Source organism: Erpetoichthys calabaricus, chromosome 6 (assembly GCF_900747795.2).
Source record: "Erpetoichthys calabaricus chromosome 6, fErpCal1.3, whole genome shotgun sequence".
Classification (NCBI taxonomy): domain Eukaryota; kingdom Metazoa; phylum Chordata; class Cladistia; order Polypteriformes; family Polypteridae; genus Erpetoichthys; species Erpetoichthys calabaricus.
In genome coordinates, this window is record NC_041399.2 from 6,093,862 (window position 1) to 6,112,946 (window position 19,085).

General features: G+C 39.9%; 1 protein-coding gene across 1 annotated transcript in view; it reads right to left on the minus strand.

Moving 5' to 3' along the window:
- The window catches only part of LOC114653195 (NEDD4-like E3 ubiquitin-protein ligase WWP1), a 283,227-nt gene that overhangs the window by 48,629 nt on the left and 215,513 nt on the right, over positions 1–19,085 (minus strand). The window contains exons 10-12 of the mRNA XM_028803376.2: positions 7,609–7,783; positions 435–489; positions 268–352 (exon numbers count right to left, since the gene is read on the minus strand). Of these exons, the coding sequence (XP_028659209.1) occupies positions 268–352; positions 435–489; positions 7,609–7,783 (315 nt within the window). The remainder of the gene's footprint in view (positions 1–267; positions 353–434; positions 490–7,608; positions 7,784–19,085) is intronic.

A 19,085-nucleotide genomic window follows, 5' to 3' on the forward strand; every position in this document is an offset into this window, starting at 1 on the left:
AATATTTGGATACATTTAAATTAAAAAAACAAATACATTTTGCTTGAGCTCCCTCAAGATATTCAAGAGGCCAAATATTATATAGCATTGTTACTTCAATCTCAGCATTTTGTAATGATACCTAAGACGCGTGTAATTTACAGTTAGGAATATGGGACTGCGGCCTATCAACTGTGTCATTTTGGTACATTGGGAACATGTTAAACAAGTTCTTTGAATACAGCCTAGAAATTACATGACACGTCAGTCAATTCTGTCCCCACTCACCCTTGTGTTCGTGGATCTTCCCACTGTGTTGTTTTCGTGTTGTGGTTTACAAAGTAAACCCGGTCATTTGAATCCACTCGCCTTTCTAGAAGCACAAACACATGGAGTTCAGTGTACCTGTCTACAAATCAAGACCATAGTGGTGCATTGTCCTTTATACTATTTACCCCATCCAGGCGGTAGAGGACCAAGAGGGTCATTCTCAGCAGACATCATTGAAGCCTGTGTGAAAGAACAAAAAAACTCATTATTTCCAAATAACCTAATTTAAAGAAGCAATCAGATACTTACACTAGTTAAAAACAGCAGACCCTTTATGCTTGACATGTTGCCATTGAAAACACAGATATAAGAATATTTATTTTTGATTTTAAGTCATCATTCTCTTTGCTAAATAAGTATATAGGCTGCTTGAATTCTTAAACCCCATGTGCTGTGAACAGCAGTTTGTGATTTCTTGCCTTGAAGAGCACCTTGACTCTAATGAAGTGATACAAATTTGTTTCTGCTCTTTTAAAAATCAACTTCTTCTTTCAGCTGCTCCCATTTAAGAGTCACTACAGGGGATCAACCATCTCCATTTATTGCTGTCTTCTACGTCATTTTCCGCCATACCGACTGCCTTCCTGTCCTCCCTCACCACATCCATAAACCTCCCCTTTGGCCTTCCTCTTTTCCTCTTGCCTGGTGGTTCCATTCTCAATATTAATTTTCCTGATGTGCTCCTCATCTGTCCTCTGCATGTGCCCAAACCATCTCAATTTAGCCTCTCTCGTTTTGTCACCAAACTGTCTTACATGTGCTGTCCCTTCAATATACTCATTCCTAATTCTGTCTACACTCATTACTCCAAGCCAAAATCGTAGCATCTTCAACTCTGCCATTTCTAGATCTGCCTCCTGTCTTTTCGTCAGCGCCGTCATCTCCAAACCACACAACGTAGCTGGTCTCATTACCGTTTTATAGACCTTCCCTTTCACTCTTGCAGGTACTCTTCTATCACAAATCACTCCTGTCACTCTTCTCCAACCAGCCCACCCTGCCTGTGCTCTCTTCTTCACCATTCTGTTCCACTCTCCGTTGCTTTGGACTGTTGAACCCAAGTTGTCTACCATCACGACCACCTTCCATCTTATTCTTCCACATGTACTCCGTTTTACTCCTACTTACTTTCATTCTTCTTCTCTGCAGTACATACCGCCATCCCTCCAAGTTCGTCTCAACATGCTGTCTACTCTCATTGCAGATCAGTGTCATCTGTGAACATCACAGTCCATGAAGACTCCTGTCTCACCTCATCTGTCAACCTGTCCATCACCGTTGCAAACAGGAAAGGCCTCAGAGATGTATTCCCACTTTCATCTTGAACTAAGTTGTAATTTGTACCGCACAACCCACAGCCATCACACAATTCTCGTACATATCCTGCACCACCCTCACATACTTTTCTGCTATTCCCGACTTCCTCATACAGAAACATAACTCCTGTCTTGGCACCCTGTCATAAGCTTTCTCACAGTCTACAAACACGCAATGCAATTCCCTTCTGACCTTCTCAGTACTTCTCCATCAACACTCTTAAAGCAAACATTGCCTCTATAGTACTATTTCCTGGCATGAAACCTTATTGCTGCTCACAGATCACCAATACGGTTTCTCCACATTTAGAAATAACCCACAAAAATAAAGACCCTATACAATGATCATTATTTTATTTGGTACAAGCTAATTGGATAAAATGCGTCCTGACTGCTTCAAGAAACCAGATTCTAATTGCTGTCCAGTCACCATCTGTATGCAGTTTGCAGGTTCACCTCCTGTCTTTACATACTTAAGACATGGAGATCAGGCAGGCTGGCTGGCTGTTTTAAAAGTGTCCTGGTGTGAATGACTGTGGATGTGACCTGCAAAGGACTGGCAACTCGCTTATTCTATCAGAGTTCCAACTGTACTTGTACTATAGCCCTGCATTTGCAAAAATTCTGGAATGGACGGAAAATGTCCTTTTATAACAAGCACAATTCCATTTCCATCCATTTTCAAATTTGCTGTTTTAAATTTTATTGTAAATCTGTCTTAGGCTGGCACAGAGACTGGGGCACTGATCAAATGTTACAGAATATATATAAAAAAACACATAATTAAAAAAGTATTTGATTACCGAGGACTGATCTTATTCTCCTATGCAAGGTATATAACAGATAAGCAAAAAATGATTTTAAAATGCATTCACAATAATTCAAAATATAATGCAAACTACACCCTTATCCTCTGAGAAGTTGTAACAGCACTCTGAAGTCCATTGCCTACACCAGGGGTCCCCAACCCCCGGTCCGCGGCCCACTACCGCTCCACAGCCGTCTGACAGCCGGGCCGCGAGAGAACTGCCGGCAACGGTGACTCACTCAGACTTTTCAGAACGCTTGGCGGGTGGGGCTTTGCAGCGGCGCAGAGAGAGGAGAGAGACCGAGGTGAGAGAGTATTACAACAAAGTATTTTTATGGTCCCGACAGTTTCCCCATATGACATGAGTCTATAGAAATCGCGTTACTACGAAGTACATTCAACAGATGCTTTCATTACAACAAAGTGACCCTGAAATGCTTGAACGAATCATCCACAGAGCAGTTAGATCTGTGGTCGCAGCTCAGATGTGCACGTTTGCATAACAATCCCCAAACAGAAACATTGTAAAAAAATCTCTTTCTTCGAACTTTCCTCGTACTGTTTTTTTTTTTTTTTTTGCTGTTTTTGTTGTCTGTGGTTTTCATTGTTTCCTTTTGCTTATTGCTTGTCAACATTTGAAAAACATCCATTGGAATTTAACTCATTGTCACCCTCCTATAGAAACGGCAGACATGAAAAAAAGATTGCAGTGTTAATGTTTGTGATGTGCAATCTGTTGGATTGGCAAATGCAAAGCATATGTCTGTGTTATATGCAAAAAAAGAAGAAAAATCTCAGGTTGCAAACGTATGCGAACTGCTTAATAACTTTAATAATAATAGAAATGTTATGTAAATTGTGCAAAAAACCACCCCCCCAACCAACCAAAAGACCGGTCCGTGGAAAAATTTGCATCTAATAAAGTGGTCATTGCTGTCAAAAAGGTTGGGGACCATTGGCCTACACCATATTCTTTAGGCAGATATTTACTAACATGGGTTACTCCATCTATATATACAGTATTATATATATATATATATATATATACACACACACACACACACACACACACACATATATATATACATATATATAAAAGTCAATGTATGTGTGTGTGTATGTATGTATGTATGTATGTACAGTATGTTCCAGCATCACTTCCGAATGAGTGGAGCGATTTTCATGAAACATGGTACATATGTTTCTCATTGGTCGACTAAAAATACTATAGGTTGAAATCAACCCTATCCCACCCCCTTTTGAGTAGGGTGGGGGTGATCTTGTGGTCTTGGATGCATGTTATCATCCAGCGGACACTCAGAACGACCACCAGAGGGCGAACTAGAGGTGACTGCCAGCATTTTTTATGTTTGAGCACCACCGCCCGCCTCTTGCTTTTCAGATTAAATAGAGTTGGCCGGTTCCGAGCGTCAACTGGATGATAACATACATACAAGACCGCAAGACAGGGACATTAGTAAGTCTTCATTGTTTGTTAATTTTTTTTTTTTTTTTAAAGTTGTATTTTTTTTAAATCATATTTTTCTCAAAAAACAACATTTTATTTTCCTCCCGGGCAATGCTGAGTATTTTGGCTGTTTTTTTTACTATACGAGATCAAAAAACGCTACTGTATTAGAGTTTAAATATGAGCTTGAGACAAACAAGCTTTACTTTATCTCGGCAGGACATGTTGCTTGTTTTTCAACTCTGCAAAATGGCTAAAATTGGTCTCCAACGTCAAACCATAAATAGCACATGGTGATCACTAATAAATCTTCAAAAGACTCAGGGAAGACTTTGCATCCTTAAAACAATTTTATATAAAAAATGATGGCACAGTCAGACCAAAACATAAGATTCTTTGGATGACGCCCGTTTTAATATTCTCCATGTAAAACGAGGGCAGCTGTCAGCAGATGCAGCAGTAAAATAAAAGCCCCTCCACACACCATGAAACCCATATGATCCAGTTCAGGGTGGCTGCTGATTAATTAATGGAATATTTGTTAAAACATTTAAGAAGACAACTATGCACTGTGTTATATATTAAACCTTCATTATGTAGTATAAGAAAGGATTACAAATCCAGTTTTTAGCATCTATAAAGACTTAATACTTCTAAATAAATTTGTTAATCTTTTAGTATGGTAGCTCTATTTGCTCTGGACAGCATATTGCTATGGTGGTCCCCATACAAGAAAGTACTAGCCCAATTAATCATTAAAAATAAATGGAGCTGAGGAGCTTACTAAAGATCTCACAGGAAGTCAGATGTGAGGGTTAGTGTTTGCCACCAGCAACATTCTAGTCTGAAGTTCAGTACCTTTGCCACTACCCAAACAACACCTTTATGAAAATTAGTAAAGCTATTTATAAATCAATGGTAAATAAGACCTTCAATCATTATTGTGGTTCCTTGAGAAATTTTAATACAGTGTGCCTTCAGAAAGTATTCAGACCCCTCCACTTTTTCACATCTTGTCATGTTGCAGCCTTTTCCTAAAATCATTTTTTTTTCCCTAAACAAACACTAACCACCCCAGTATGACAAAGTGAAAACAGGATTTTAGGAACTTTTGCAAATTTGTTGAAATTAAAATACCTGAAATATTACATTGACCCTTTGCTATGACACTTAAAATCAGGTGCATCCCATTCTACTGATCCTCAATGAGAGGTTTCTATACCTTGTTTGGAGTCCACTGGCGGTAAGTTTAATTGATTAGATATGTCAAGGAAAGGCACAGACCTGCCTACAGAAAGTCCAACAGGTGAGCAAAAACCAAGCCATGAATTTGAAGGAATTGCCTGAAGAGCTCAGAGACGGGATTGTGCTGAGGCACCGATACAGGGAAGGCTACAAAAAAACAACAACAAAAAAGCTTCCCAAGAGTACAATGGCCTCCGTAATCCTTAAAAGGAATATATCGGAAGCAACCATAACTCTTCCTAGAGTTGGCTGCCCGGCCAAACTCAGCAAATCAGGGGGAGAAGGGCCTTGGTAAGAGAGGCGACCAAGAACCCAAGTGTCATTCTGGCTGAGCTCAAGAGAGGCTGTGTGTAGATGGGAGAGACATCCAGAAGGACAATCGCCACTGTAAGACTTCACTAATCACTGGTATTATGGTTGGGTGGCCAGAGGACACATGGACCCTACTTTTACATAGCAAAAAGGCACCTAAAGGGACTCTCAGACATAAGACACAAGAGTCACTGGTTGAATGAAACCAAGATTGAACTGCCTGGCCTCAGTTCTAAGCGTCATATCAGGAGGGATCCAAGCACCGCATGGTGGTGGTAGCTTTAGCGACTGGGAGACTAGACAGGGTTGAGGGAAAGCTAAACTGAGCAGAGATAACCTTAAAGAAAACCTGATCCAGAGTGCTCTGAAACGTAAACTGAAATGAAGGTTCATCTTCCAATAGGACAATGACCCTAAGTACAATGAAAAGACGACACAGGACTAGCTTAAGGACAACTATATAAATGTTTCTGAGTGGCACAGCCAGAGCCTAGACTTGAACCATAAGCAAACCTCTCTTGAGAGACATGAAAATGGCTGTCCACCGATAGCCTCCATTCAACCTGAGAGGATGTGCAGAGAAAAATGACAGAAAACTCCTAAATCCAGGTGTGAAAAAGCTTGTTGTGTCAGAATGAAGAAGACTCCAGGCTGGAATCGCAGCCACAGGGTCTTCAGCATTGTACTGAGTAAAGGGACTGAATGCTTGTGTCCATGGGATATTTCTTTTTTTTGGATACATTTGTAAAATGATATTAGCTTAAGGCTACAAAATAAATAAATATGTAAAAAGTGGATAAGTCTGAATGCTTTCTGAAGGCACAGTACATTAAAGGGTAAAAGAATGGCACAGAGGTGGATTTAGCTAAGGAGATAAGGTGCCACAATACAGCTTCAATTATTTATTTATTTATTTATTTGTACCAACATTAACAATGACAGAATTAGAAATCAGAACTTTTAAATCACTGAAATGTGCTTCAGCAAACATAGCATTACTACATTAGCCTGCCTTTACCTCTTACATATTATGATGGTACGTGATTGCATACTAGAAAGGCAGCCTTCTGCGGTTATGCAACTAAAATCTGGAATTGCTTACCGATAGAAATTTGCCAGGCTAATACCCCATTATTTTAACATGGCTTTCTCAGAGCTTCATTTTAGTATAACCCTGATATTCTGTATACAGTGGGTACGGAAAGTATTCAGACCCCCTTCAATTTTTCACTCTTTGTCATATTGCAGCCATTTGCTAAAATCATTTAAATTAATTTTTTCCCTCATTAATGTACACACAGCACCCCATATTGACAGACAAAAAAAAGAATTTTTGAAATTGTTGCAGATTTATTAAAAAAGAAAAACTGAAATATCACATGGTCCTAAGTATTCAGACCCTTTGCTCAGTATTTAGTAGAAGCACCCTTTTGAGCTAATACAGCCATGAGTCTTCTTGGGAAAGATGCAACAAGTTTTTCACACCTGGATTTGGGGATCCTCTGCCATTCCTCCTTGCAGATCCTCTCCAGTTCTGTCAGGTTGGATGGTAAATGTTGGTGGACAGCCATTTTTAGGTCTCTCCAGAGATGCTCAATTGGGTTTAAGTCAGGGCTCTGGCTTAATGCTCTGTATGTATTGAATTATCGTTTTTATCATGACTCCACAATCCATACTAACCTCTAATTTCTCTGCTGTTCTTTTTCCGGTTTTCTGTGCACCTGATCAAGACACCATGATGGACTGAAGGCCAGATATCCACATGTCCATCATCATCTAATTCTTCCACGTGAAGATTGTAAACCATGAGGACTGATTGAGATCATTGATGTTAGGTAGAACGCCCAGTGGGGTCTCGGCGGTCCTGTAGCCTTGGAACCCCTGCAGATTTTCTTTTTTTTTTTTCTCCAGCCCCTGGACCTTACTTTATTCTTTATTTCTTAGTATTGCCAAATCTTACATTTTTCTTTTTTTTTTTTTCATCTTATAAAGCACTTTGAGCTCCATCATTTGTATGAAAACGTGCTATAGAAATAAATATTGTTGTGAAATAAATAATGCACTAAATAAATATTTTAACAAAGCATATTGAACTAAAGGTAGTTTGTTGCTTTATAACATATTCAGAAAACCCAAGATAAGGACATTACCGAATAGAGGTACCGCTGGTTAAACTGCTGCATAGCTCCTTGTAGCTGACTACGTTGAGACTGCCACTGCTCAAAATTCCTGACAGACTCCATTGTGGGCCGCTGCCACGTAGTCGTTCTTGTGTTGTGATCTACATAGTAAATCCTTCCACGGTCATCAACTCTTCTTTCCCATCTGCAATAAAAAAATACAGCTTTAAATAAATCAAAAAGATGTCACTCTCCGATTTTTTTATGAAGATCGTTTCTCTCTTTTTGTATACACACTGCAACTATAAAAAGCACTCACTCACACACACACATCCCAAGGCCTTTTTATTGTGGCACAGTAATGAAAACAAGTAATGTTAGTACACCCAGATACTGTACAATTGTTGACAAAAAATCAACACCCACAAAATATGGCATAATGTTAATGTCAAATCAAAACATTACAGGTCTTTTTATAAATAAAAAATAGCCAAATGCAGTAGCATTCAGCCCTTCAATTACACACTGATACAGGCACCACTGGCAGAAATCACTCTGTCTTATAAGTCACTGCTCTGCTGAAAAGGGAATGATCTCCTTATGTTTCAGGACTGTTGCAAGTAGTGCTGGGAGTAGGGAATTCATTCCCGGGCTGGGATTCCTGGACATTTTTCATTCCCAGGAAAATGGGAACGGCCAAGCTCACATATATAGCGTGCAAAAGTGTAAAAATCGATCAAGAAATAACAGAGTTATAATTGAAAACAATTAAGTGGCATGGTTTTTTGGCCCACGGTGTAGTGTGTTGCCGATTAATTCAGTCAACAACAGACCAGCAGCAGTCAATCTACCGGTTGACTGAGCACAGTGGACTGGGAGTTGTCTGCACTCTGCAGCTCACGAATGCCGGGACGGGGCAGAGTTCATTGATGTCTGTGCTGTTGACAGCTTTGAACAGCAACTTGAAATTGCAATGCATCAGTCTGTTGCATCCGCATTATCTGTGCTAAGAAACTTGCCATCACAGAATGATGACAAGAAACTGGATGCATCAGTAAAAGCTGAAATGATGGTGTTTCAGAGCTACGGCAAGCGCGGGCGTTGTTTAGAACAAGTGTATCAGTATCTGATGACTGTGCCGCCTACTTCAGTGGGGGCAGAGTGTGCTTTCTCAGTGGCTGGTGTACTCTGCACGAAGGTGCGCTCTCACCTAGACGACTGCACGCTGGATACGTTGTGCTTTCTACACTCTTATTACCGCAACTAACTAGATACATGTACTTAAATGACAGCATGAACTGCTTGTAGTTAAGGTTAGTCTTTTATTGGTATCAACATATTGCAGTAGCTTTATTAAAAATAAGTGTCGCTCATTCTAAAACCGTTTATATATGTGAGATGCCTGTGCACTGTGTCATTCCCGGGAGCCCAGGATTCCCGGGTATGACATGCAGGATTCCCAAATTCCCGGGAATGAATAAACCCATCCGGGAATGGATTCCCTAGCTGGGTGGTATACTGGTTCATACCGAAAACTGTTTTTTACTTTTGTTATATGGATTTGTCTTATACCGCAACACTGGTCTAAATAGCCTAAACAACGTTTGGAACGTGGCGCAGCAGGAAACTGTTGAAGGGAGGACCCTTTACAATGCAACGGAGTACATGCGTTAGTGGAAGTATTGCGCGGTGAAAATGGACAGACAGCATTCTGAAACTGAAGCTGTAGGAGACGATAAAGTCGAACATGATGACACAGAAGAACTTTTGCCGAAAAAAGGAGTCACGTCTGTTGTCTGGAGATACTTTGGTTTTAAAAGGTTGGATGCGGACCATTATTATTTTCAAATGTGTGAATACTGTTTCTATAGTACTGGATAATACTGCAAGCCAAGTAGCACTTGTTTTATTTTTTTTGCAATACTCTAATAGTGTAAAGATGCCGGTCCCCTACAGACTCCCTCTTCCCACACGGGAGTCTGTTGAACCAACACAGTTGATAGTTATATGACCGAGATGCGTTGACAAATCTCATTGAAGCCAGGGGATGGTGGAAAGTGTTCAAGCGTTTTTATTAAAAACAGTCAAAAGTAAAACCAAAAGTGTCCATTGTGCAGTGTTCAAAAAAACAGTACCCAAATAGAAAATCCATAAAACCAGTGAAACGTGGGGATAAAGTCCATAATAAATAAATCCATTAAAATAGAGGTTAAAATGCAGTCTCTCTCCTCAACCGATCGCAGCCCGCCACCTTCCGTCTCCCCAGCTCACCCATCACTGGTGCTGCCAGTGGAGCCTCTGCAGCATGAACTCCTTTCTGCTTACCCCCGTTTTAGCAGCTGTCACACTGCACAGCCAGACTGTCCGAGGTTGACACACCTCTCATATTCCTTCGCGCTCACTTAGTCGATCCATTGGGAGGTCTTACATCTCGCTTACCCACTCTACACCCTTAGTCAGTGGGGCGAACAGCCGCTGGAGCGCCTCAGGCTGCGCTCCCTCATGGAGCCCCAGCTCATGCTGCCTTCTCCTTCTTGGTGTCTGGTTCGTCTCCCAGGACTGCCTATTCCCTTCTATAACCTCCTTCTGTTCTAACTTTTCTTTTTTTTCTTCCCCCTATCCTGCCGGCACATAAAATATACGTCTCCGTGGGCGCAGTGCCTTAATCACACGCCGCAGGAAGCCGATGAAGCAACTCAGAATGATGGTGTGACTTGCCCCAATTACCTCATCAACTCCCTGTGGCCATGCAATCACGCCCATGGAGACGGACACGGCTAATTGGATTTAAAAAGCCATGGACACGCTATACCACATATAGCATTATAAATGCAAGTTGCAGTTTTATTATTTATGTATATAGCTTAGCTTGAAGCAAGGTTCATATTAATGCAATTTGCAATATGATGGTTCGGCTGGTAAAGATGTCATCACCAAGTTGCACTATTTTATTTTATTTTTATTTGGTGAATACTGTGTTATGCACCTGGGCTTGAAGCCTTGAAATTATTACTGGAAGTTACACTATAATTTATTTTATTGTTGTTATTTATTAGTTTAAATATTATGCAGTTTAATGATGGTAAAGTTGTTTAAAAAGTCACTTTAACGTGTCAGTGGACAGAGATTGTTAACATTAACAGAAAGTGTAGTTGGTTTACAAAAAAAAAAATACTATTTATTCCTTTTCTAAGACGTGTTCAGTGCAATACAACTTTTGACAAGCACCTCTGGATATTTGACTTAGTCTAAATGCCTCTTTGGACGGTTGAAAATAGGTTGTCAAAATTGTAGTTTTAAGTTGTTTGCAAAATTTGTTCAATAAAAAGGTTCTATATTTTGACTGCAACTGTCATGCAATGTGATTCCTTCTCTTCATTAGTGCCACCCGCTTGAAAACTATCACTTTATGGGGCCATGCAAACCTGTATTAATACTTATGAGCACATTAAAATGTTTTTTGTACAATTCTGACGACAGTGGAATAGGTTATTCTTAGTCAGTCTTCTACAGTGGAAAATGTGGTTAACATCCACTCATGCATGGGAACAAAATACTGTTGAATACTGTGAAACCGGGATAATTTTGAAAAATACCGTGATATAGAATTTTGGTCATACTGCCCAGCACTAGTTGCAAGTGTGCAGGATCTATTCCTAAATAATTTCTCAGCACTTGCATACATCCGTCTGGCTTTCAGCCACTAAAATCATAATCAATCTACTACAGCCACCCTGGTATCTGTTTGGTTGGGTTAATTAAGGCCAGACCTACCAGATTATCTCTAAGTGTTTAAAAAAATAAATAAATAAATGTGTGGATCAACTGCTCAAGGCAGTACAGCAAAAATCGAAAGAAAAAAACAAGACTTTGTGGCTATGAATTATGGTGTTGGCTTCGAAATAAAAATGAAGTCTTAGTACTCGCGATATAAATTTATGCTAGCTATGGTTGTAGTAAAAACTGAGACACATTTCAAAGCAAATGGCATTCTCTGTACCTCCAACAGGTCTACAATGGTGATGTAATGAACTGCTCTTGAGGTTCACTCCAAAATGATATACAGTGGAACCTCGGTTCACGAACGTCTCGGACCACGTACAAATCGGGTTACGACCAAAAAGTTAGCCAAACTTTTGCATCTGTTCACGACCACACACTTGGTATATGGACAAGCCAGTTTCCCTTTCGGTTTGTGCGCACCAATGATTTCTGCACGTGTTCAGTCTCTCCCTGTGCAGAAAGCGAGAGAGTGAGTGAGAGTGAGAGGGCTGGCCGGGTAAGGCCAAGAAGGCAGTTAAAGAATGCACCGGGCTTGTTTTTAAACACCGGATTCGAGCATTGTTTTAACTTCATAGTTAATGAAGACTTTTTTCTATTGGATTTTAACCTTCACTTCACTTTACAGCGATTGGTTCGTAGCGTGCATTGTTGCAAAGTTACTTTTCTTGGTTGTTTATTAAATTACGGATTTTTCAAATGTACAATTTTTTTCCCCTGTGCTTAAAACTCATTAAAAAAAAAAAAAAAAAGTGTTTTTACCAAGCGGTTCGTAGCGTTATAGCGCAAACTCTTGCAGTGTTAGTTTTCTCCGTTGTTCAAGGTTTTCTCAGTGTTATTCAATGTTTTTACATTTAGTTTACTATTACGCTGTGCATTCTATGGTATCATTAACTATATTGGTGCTTAAAAATCTTTAAAAAAAATATATATTTACATACAGTTCATACGGTCTGGAATGGACTAGTTGTATTTACATACAATCCTATGGGGGAAATGGGGTTCCACTCTATAGAACTTTGTCTATTGACATTTTACAGAAATACATCTACTGTGTAGTAAAACACTAAGGACTACATCTCCGGTCTCTAAGAGCAATGTGATTGGTCAGTTTAGTTTTGGTGACACGACCGAATAGGAAGTCCCAGTTTCAGATGGAAGAGGAGGAGTAAAGATGCGCATTGAGAGAGTCGGAAAGTATAAAACCAGTCGAAAATAATGACAGTGTGAGAAGCAGGCTTTACGGGAACACACTCAAGAGGGAGCGCTGGTGAACAGACGTTCACACATACAAGAACAGACGAAAGGCTCTGAAAGTACACATAAGGCTAGAGATAGAAAAACTAAAAATGTGTTATTGTCTTTGACAGGTATCATGACTCGTACGTAAATAAATACATACACAGGAGAATAAACAAATACAAACAAGAATCATTAAATTAAGAAAGTAAACTTCTGACTTGGCCAAAGATAAAAAAAAAAAAAAAAAGAGGTCACAGTGAGGCGTTATAAAGGTGTACAGCCATTGGTAAGGAGGACCCCTGGTCGCATTTCTTGATGCACTTCTGCTTGTTAATTTGTTGACTGAAAGCCATCATTGTTGGTGTGTCACAGAGAGGATGTGCAGCATTGTTCATAATGCCACTCAGTTTTGTCTTCCTTCTCTCCCCCATAACCCCATAACTGAGCCTGCCTTTTTAATTATCTTGTTAATTCGTTGGGCATCTTTTGAAGTGATGTTACTGACTCAAAAATGCACAGCATGTAAAACTGCACTGGCCATTACAGAGTTACAGAACACGTAATGGTTGTCTGTACCCACAGTGGAGAAAATGCAGTGTACTAAGAAAAAGAAAAGAGCCTGATCTGCTGTTTCTTCTACAGACCCTCTGTGTTATGAGATCAGTCCAGCCTGTCATTAATGTGGACCCCCAAATACTTGTAGGAGTGGACCATCTCTACATCCAATGTCCGAATAGTGACAGGACATAAGAGGCTCTTTGCTGTGACAAAAGTAAATAAGCAGTTCCTTGGTTTTGTTGATGATAACTTGCAGACAGTTCTCTGATATATAGATAATACAGATAATAGTGAATCTGTTTTTCAAACTGTTCACATACCCAGACATCCAAGTGCCTAATCTCTAAATTCTGCTTTGAAGCACAATTACTTTAATGGTAAAACATTTAATGTGTAAGGAGTGGTGCAGAATCACAGACAAGCATAGTTAGTGTGGCTACAAAAGATGTTTCCTGAAAAACAAATGATCAAACGCTAAACTTGTGGTGGCCTTTGGGTTTATGAAAATACAGTACAGTCCATTAGTGAAACAATTAAAATGGGATGGATGCTATAAAAGCTCATGTAGCATAAATTTTGAAAGGTAAAAGAGCAATCAAGAATCAGTTTTCAATTACAAATACATGGCTGCAGATGAGGCCATTTCTGGCTAAGTCTGAAAGAGTCCACAGGAACACACAAAAACAAAGTCTGATCACTTACTGTATATGACGTCATTGAAAACGCAACAAAACAAAGATTGTCATTACAGTGATTCTGATATACAGTACAATTCCTCTTAACCGGCCATCTCGGGACTGGACCCATGGTCGGTTGCCGTTTTGGCGGGTTAATCCGATGCATACCTATTTTCATGTAGAAAAATATTTCTAAGGTATGTACTGTTCCTCTTCGACGTTCCTGAAGAAACCTTACCCACAAGGCTTCATCCATGATTTCACACACAGGTTTTTTTCTTGTACAATGACTGGACAGTGTGGTGTAGCGGGATCCACAGTTCAAGTCAAAAAGGCCACTTTTTAAATAAATAATCTCTGCACTCGCGGCTTAGCGAGTATGTGTGGCCAATCGGTTCCCGGGGAATTCGTGATGCGGGCGATCCTAGCTTAAGTGCACAGGTGAAGAGTCATCCGCATCCGTAATTGGCACTGGGAACTGCTAATTGCCACATCTGATCCACGTTCCCATGATAAATAGAAGCGCGAGGCGGCCAGGGGGAGAACAGGAAAGAACGGGAGGTTAATGGAGTAGGAAGCAGGAAGAGGAAAGCCTGTGCAGGAGAGTAAGCGAGCAGATACAATGGAGCAGCTGGGAGGTGAACCCCTGCAGAGGAGTGTTTGGCCGACACTCGGTGGTGCTGAAGAAAGCGGTCACTCCAGCTGAGCGATCACGGAGCTGGAGTGACCAGTATTGAAAACGACTGGCCGTCGAAAGGCAGCGGCAGTCGTGGAGGCTTTGGGCTGATTTAGCCCCAGAGTGGGCGCCCTGGCCGCTGGGGAAAGAACCCAAGTCTTGGTCCAGATGGAGCCCGATGTTGCCAGGGATCAGAGGGCTACCAGACCAGTGTGGAAGAAGGCAGCTGCACCTGCAGGTAAGGCGACTCCCCTGTTGCGAAGCCTGATGGGAGAAGAAGGGGAGCCGCCAGGTAGAAAGAAGGCGGAACCGTGGAAAATTCATAAAGGAATATGTAAACACAAATCACTCTGAGCGTAGGAACCCTCTCACCTTCCAGGAAAGATTGAAGTGCATACATATAAAAATTTATTTTATTTTAACAGGCCGGTTAATCCTTCGGCCGGTTAAGGCGAGGCCAGTTAAGAGGGCTTGTACTGTATTAGACTAATTTTCATTTGGGAAGTTTTATTTTACAAAGATAGCCTTAAAGTGGAAACAAATGTAAAACATTCATCCATCCATCCATCCATCCATTTTCTAACCCGCTGAATCCAAACAAAGGGTCACGGGGGTCTGTTGGAGCCAATCCCAGCCAACACAGGGCACAAGGTAGGAACCAATCCCGGGCAGGGTCCCAACCCACCGCAGGACACACACAAACACACCCACACACTAAGCACACACAAGGGCCAATTTAGAATCGCCAATCCACCTAACCTGCATGTCTTTGGACTGTGGAAGGAAACTGGAGCGCCCGGAGGAAACCCACGCAGACACTGGGAGAACATGCAAACTCCATGCAGGGAGGACCCGGGAAGCGAACCCAGGTCTCCATACTGAGAGGCAGCAGTGCTACCACTGCACCACCGTGCCGCCCCAAATGTAAAACAGATTTCAGAAATCAAAGCATTAAGAGTTTCTGAAAAACTTTGTCTTCTTACATTAATGTTAGTTTTTAGTGTTAACTAACCAGCTAAATCTATCCACACGTACTGATGAAAATATAAATCTGATACTGTAATAGCAAATAAATGACTGCTGACAAACCTGATGTGAAAAGTATGATGTTACAAATGCAGCTTTAAAGTGTTCTTTGGAAATGGCATGCTGCAAATGAAAGCATCCTGAATAATCTTGATATTCACTTATTAAGACCACAGACTATAAATATAGCAGTAGGTCACGTCACTTGCAGAAATTCTCAGATGATTCTGTACTTGATAAAGGGGATGAGAGAGAGGAGAGGAGTCAGGTGGAGAACTTTATCTCTCTCAAACTGAAATAAAAGGGGTGTTTAATTTTCAGTTAAGAACAGAAAATGTCAGTGAAATTCTATATGCGGACTTAGAAACTGGCACAAGATAACTCAAAGAAATAACACGCCACCCAGGGCAAATGGGCAGGAACAGAACTTTGTCAAAAATTGGATTTGTAAAGTTGAGTGAAAAAAAAAAAAAGAAAAAAAGAAAAATCATACTGCAATTATTTTCACACATAACTTGACTGCAGTTTGAACTGCAATGTAACAAATGTGCAAAATGTAAATTTAAAAAGGGGAAACAAATATAATTGTGTTTGAACTAGGGATGGGAATTGATTAAAAGAAAATCAACTAATTGGATAAATGTATGAATTGTGATTAATCACATTTAACATTAAAACACGTAATGATAAAATTAATTGACAGAGGTAAAGAATGTAGGGGTAACTGTTGACTGTGACCTGAATTTTAAATCACATATTAATCAGATCACTAGGATAGCATTTTTTTCATTTAAGAAATATAACAAAAGTTAGACCTCTTTTATCATTGAAAGATGCTGAGAAATTAGTTCACACGTTTGTTTTCAGTCGACTAGATTACTGTAACGCACTCCTCTCAGGACCACCCAAAAAAGACATCAATCGATTGTAACGAGCGCAGAATGCAGCTGCTACAGTCCTAACTAGGAAAAGAAAATCCGAGCACATTTCTCCAGTTTTGATGTCACTACATTGGTTACCTGTGTCATTTAAAATTGACTTTAAAATACTGCATATGGTTTTATAAAGCCTTAAATAATCTGCTCCATCCTTTATCTCAGAATGTCTGACGTCTTATATTCTAAATCATAACCTAAGATCTTCAAATGAGTGGCTGCTTAGAATTCCAAGAGCTAAACTTAAAAGAAGTGGTGAGGCGGCCTTTTGCTGTTATTCACCTAAAATCTGGAATAGCCTGCCAACAGGAATCCGCAAGGCTAATACAGTGGAGCACTTTAAAAAAAACTGCTGAAAACTTCATTTTAATTTAATCCTGATGCTCTGTGTATTCAATTAATTATCATTATCATTCATGGTGGCTCCAAAATCCGTGCTAACCCCTACTTTCTCTTCTGTTCTTTTTCCGATTTTCTGTGGTGTTGACCTGCGCCACCACCACCTGATCAAAGCACTGTGATGTCCCCACATTGATGGATTAAAGGCCAGAAGTCCATGTGACCATCATCATCAAGTCCTTCCATGAAAACCCTGAATACAATGAGGACTGATTGAGATCATTTATGTTAGGTAGAATGCCCAGAGGGGGCTGGCTGGGTGGTCTCGTGGCTTCAGTACCCCTGCAGATTTTTTTTTTTCTCCAGCCATCTGTGGAGTTTTTTTTTTTTTTTTTTCTGTCCTCCCAGGCCATCGGACCTCACTCTTATTGTATGTTAATTAGTGTTCTCTTATTTTAATTCTTATTTTGTCTTTTTTCTCTTTCTTCATCATGTAAAGCACTTTGAACTACATTATTTGTATGAAAATGTGCTATAGAAATAAATGTTGTTGTTGTAATAAATAAATCATGAAGTAAATACACACTGAATCAGAAATATAATGCAGAATAGAACACAAAAGAATTAAAAAAAATAATGGCACAGTTTAAACTTAAACAATGACCTTAAACCTGAACAATTAACAAAATACTACTTGAGTAACTACAACCTGAATTTGAATGACTCCCTAAAAGACAAGTTGAAAAGAAAACGAGGCCAATGTATTAACTATCAAACTGGCATAGAATAAGACAACAGTAAAAATTAAACGATCCAAATGACTGCTGAACACGGATTTAATTGTCCTAAACCTTTGGACAGTTTAGTACATTTATAGATTTTATACTTTTGTGGTTGGTAGTTTCGGGGTGTGCCTTGGGATTTTTTGGGTTACAAAAAGTGTGTCACCACACGCTTCTCTACCTACACGGATTTTGCTCCTGGCACGCTAAAAAAAAAATCTCGCTTAAAAACTGACACGGTGCATTACTTGGATGGTTATGCTGCGTTCTTTGCATACATTAGTGAAGATACTGCAAACTTGACTCATAGGTAGGGGTAATCATTACACTTCTATTTCGTTGAATTTGGTCATTATGTTAGGGCAGTCAGCACTGTAAGCTGGCTGGTAGACTGGAGAGGTAAATACAGAGGTAGCATTTTGGTTTTATCGCCACAACTTATTTAGCACTTACTGTATGTGATATGACATTGATTCGATCTTCTTACAGAAACATGAAATGGAAAGGGAGAAAAAAAAAAACATTTAAACTTCACAATTTTTCTCTAGCGTTACACCAGGACTGCTGTAAACCCAACCCCGTTTCCGACACTCCCATGCACATACGTCAGTATATATCGGGGTCTCCAACCTTTTTCCCCTGAGAGCTACTTTTACAAAATGAAAATGGCTGAGAGCTCCTCATGTTTTCTAACGTTTATTCTCATCGCTTATTTCAAACTGAACATTTACAAAATGTTGGTGTCCACAGCTCACGCGTGCCATAGGTTCACCACCACTGACCTAGATGATAGGTTATGGTGGGGGAATGATCAAAGCAAAAAAAAAAAAATAAAAAGTAAATGCTGCTCATGCTTTCAGATACAGATCAAATTAACAAGATCTTCATATATGAAAATATATACATATTTTTAATAAGGTAACAAAAATTACATTTTTTTTTTCTTAATTGGAGCAACTTTTCACTTAAGGAAGACGTGGTTAGCGGTGCTGCCTCTTAAATTCAACGTTCTGAGTTTCATTCCTGTTCCTGAAGTTTTTCCTCATAGACTGTATATGTTTTCTGGGGTTTACCTCCCATATCCACAAAGACATGCCAGGCAGACTAAGTGGCAGCACTAAACTGGCCCCATGTCAGTGTTGGTGTGTAAATAAGTGGGCCTTCTTAACATACTGAGACCTGAACTAGGGCTGGTTTCAGCCTTCCACCGATTCTGCCAGGATTGGTAATGGGTTCTTTAAATCCAGATTTGAGTATGGTACTTTTAATTTTATCTTAAAAATTTTACTCAAGTATTGTTACTTAAGTACTCGCTTCACCCTCATTAGCTTCTCTTGCCATAAATTTAGGACACATGGATTCAGCAAAACAGCAGGTTACAGGACCACATCTCTTAAAAATACACCACTCAATGACTACCCAAAACAAGTAATAAACATGATCTAAACCATATAACATAAATGATAATGCGCTTCTTGAATTTTTATTATGA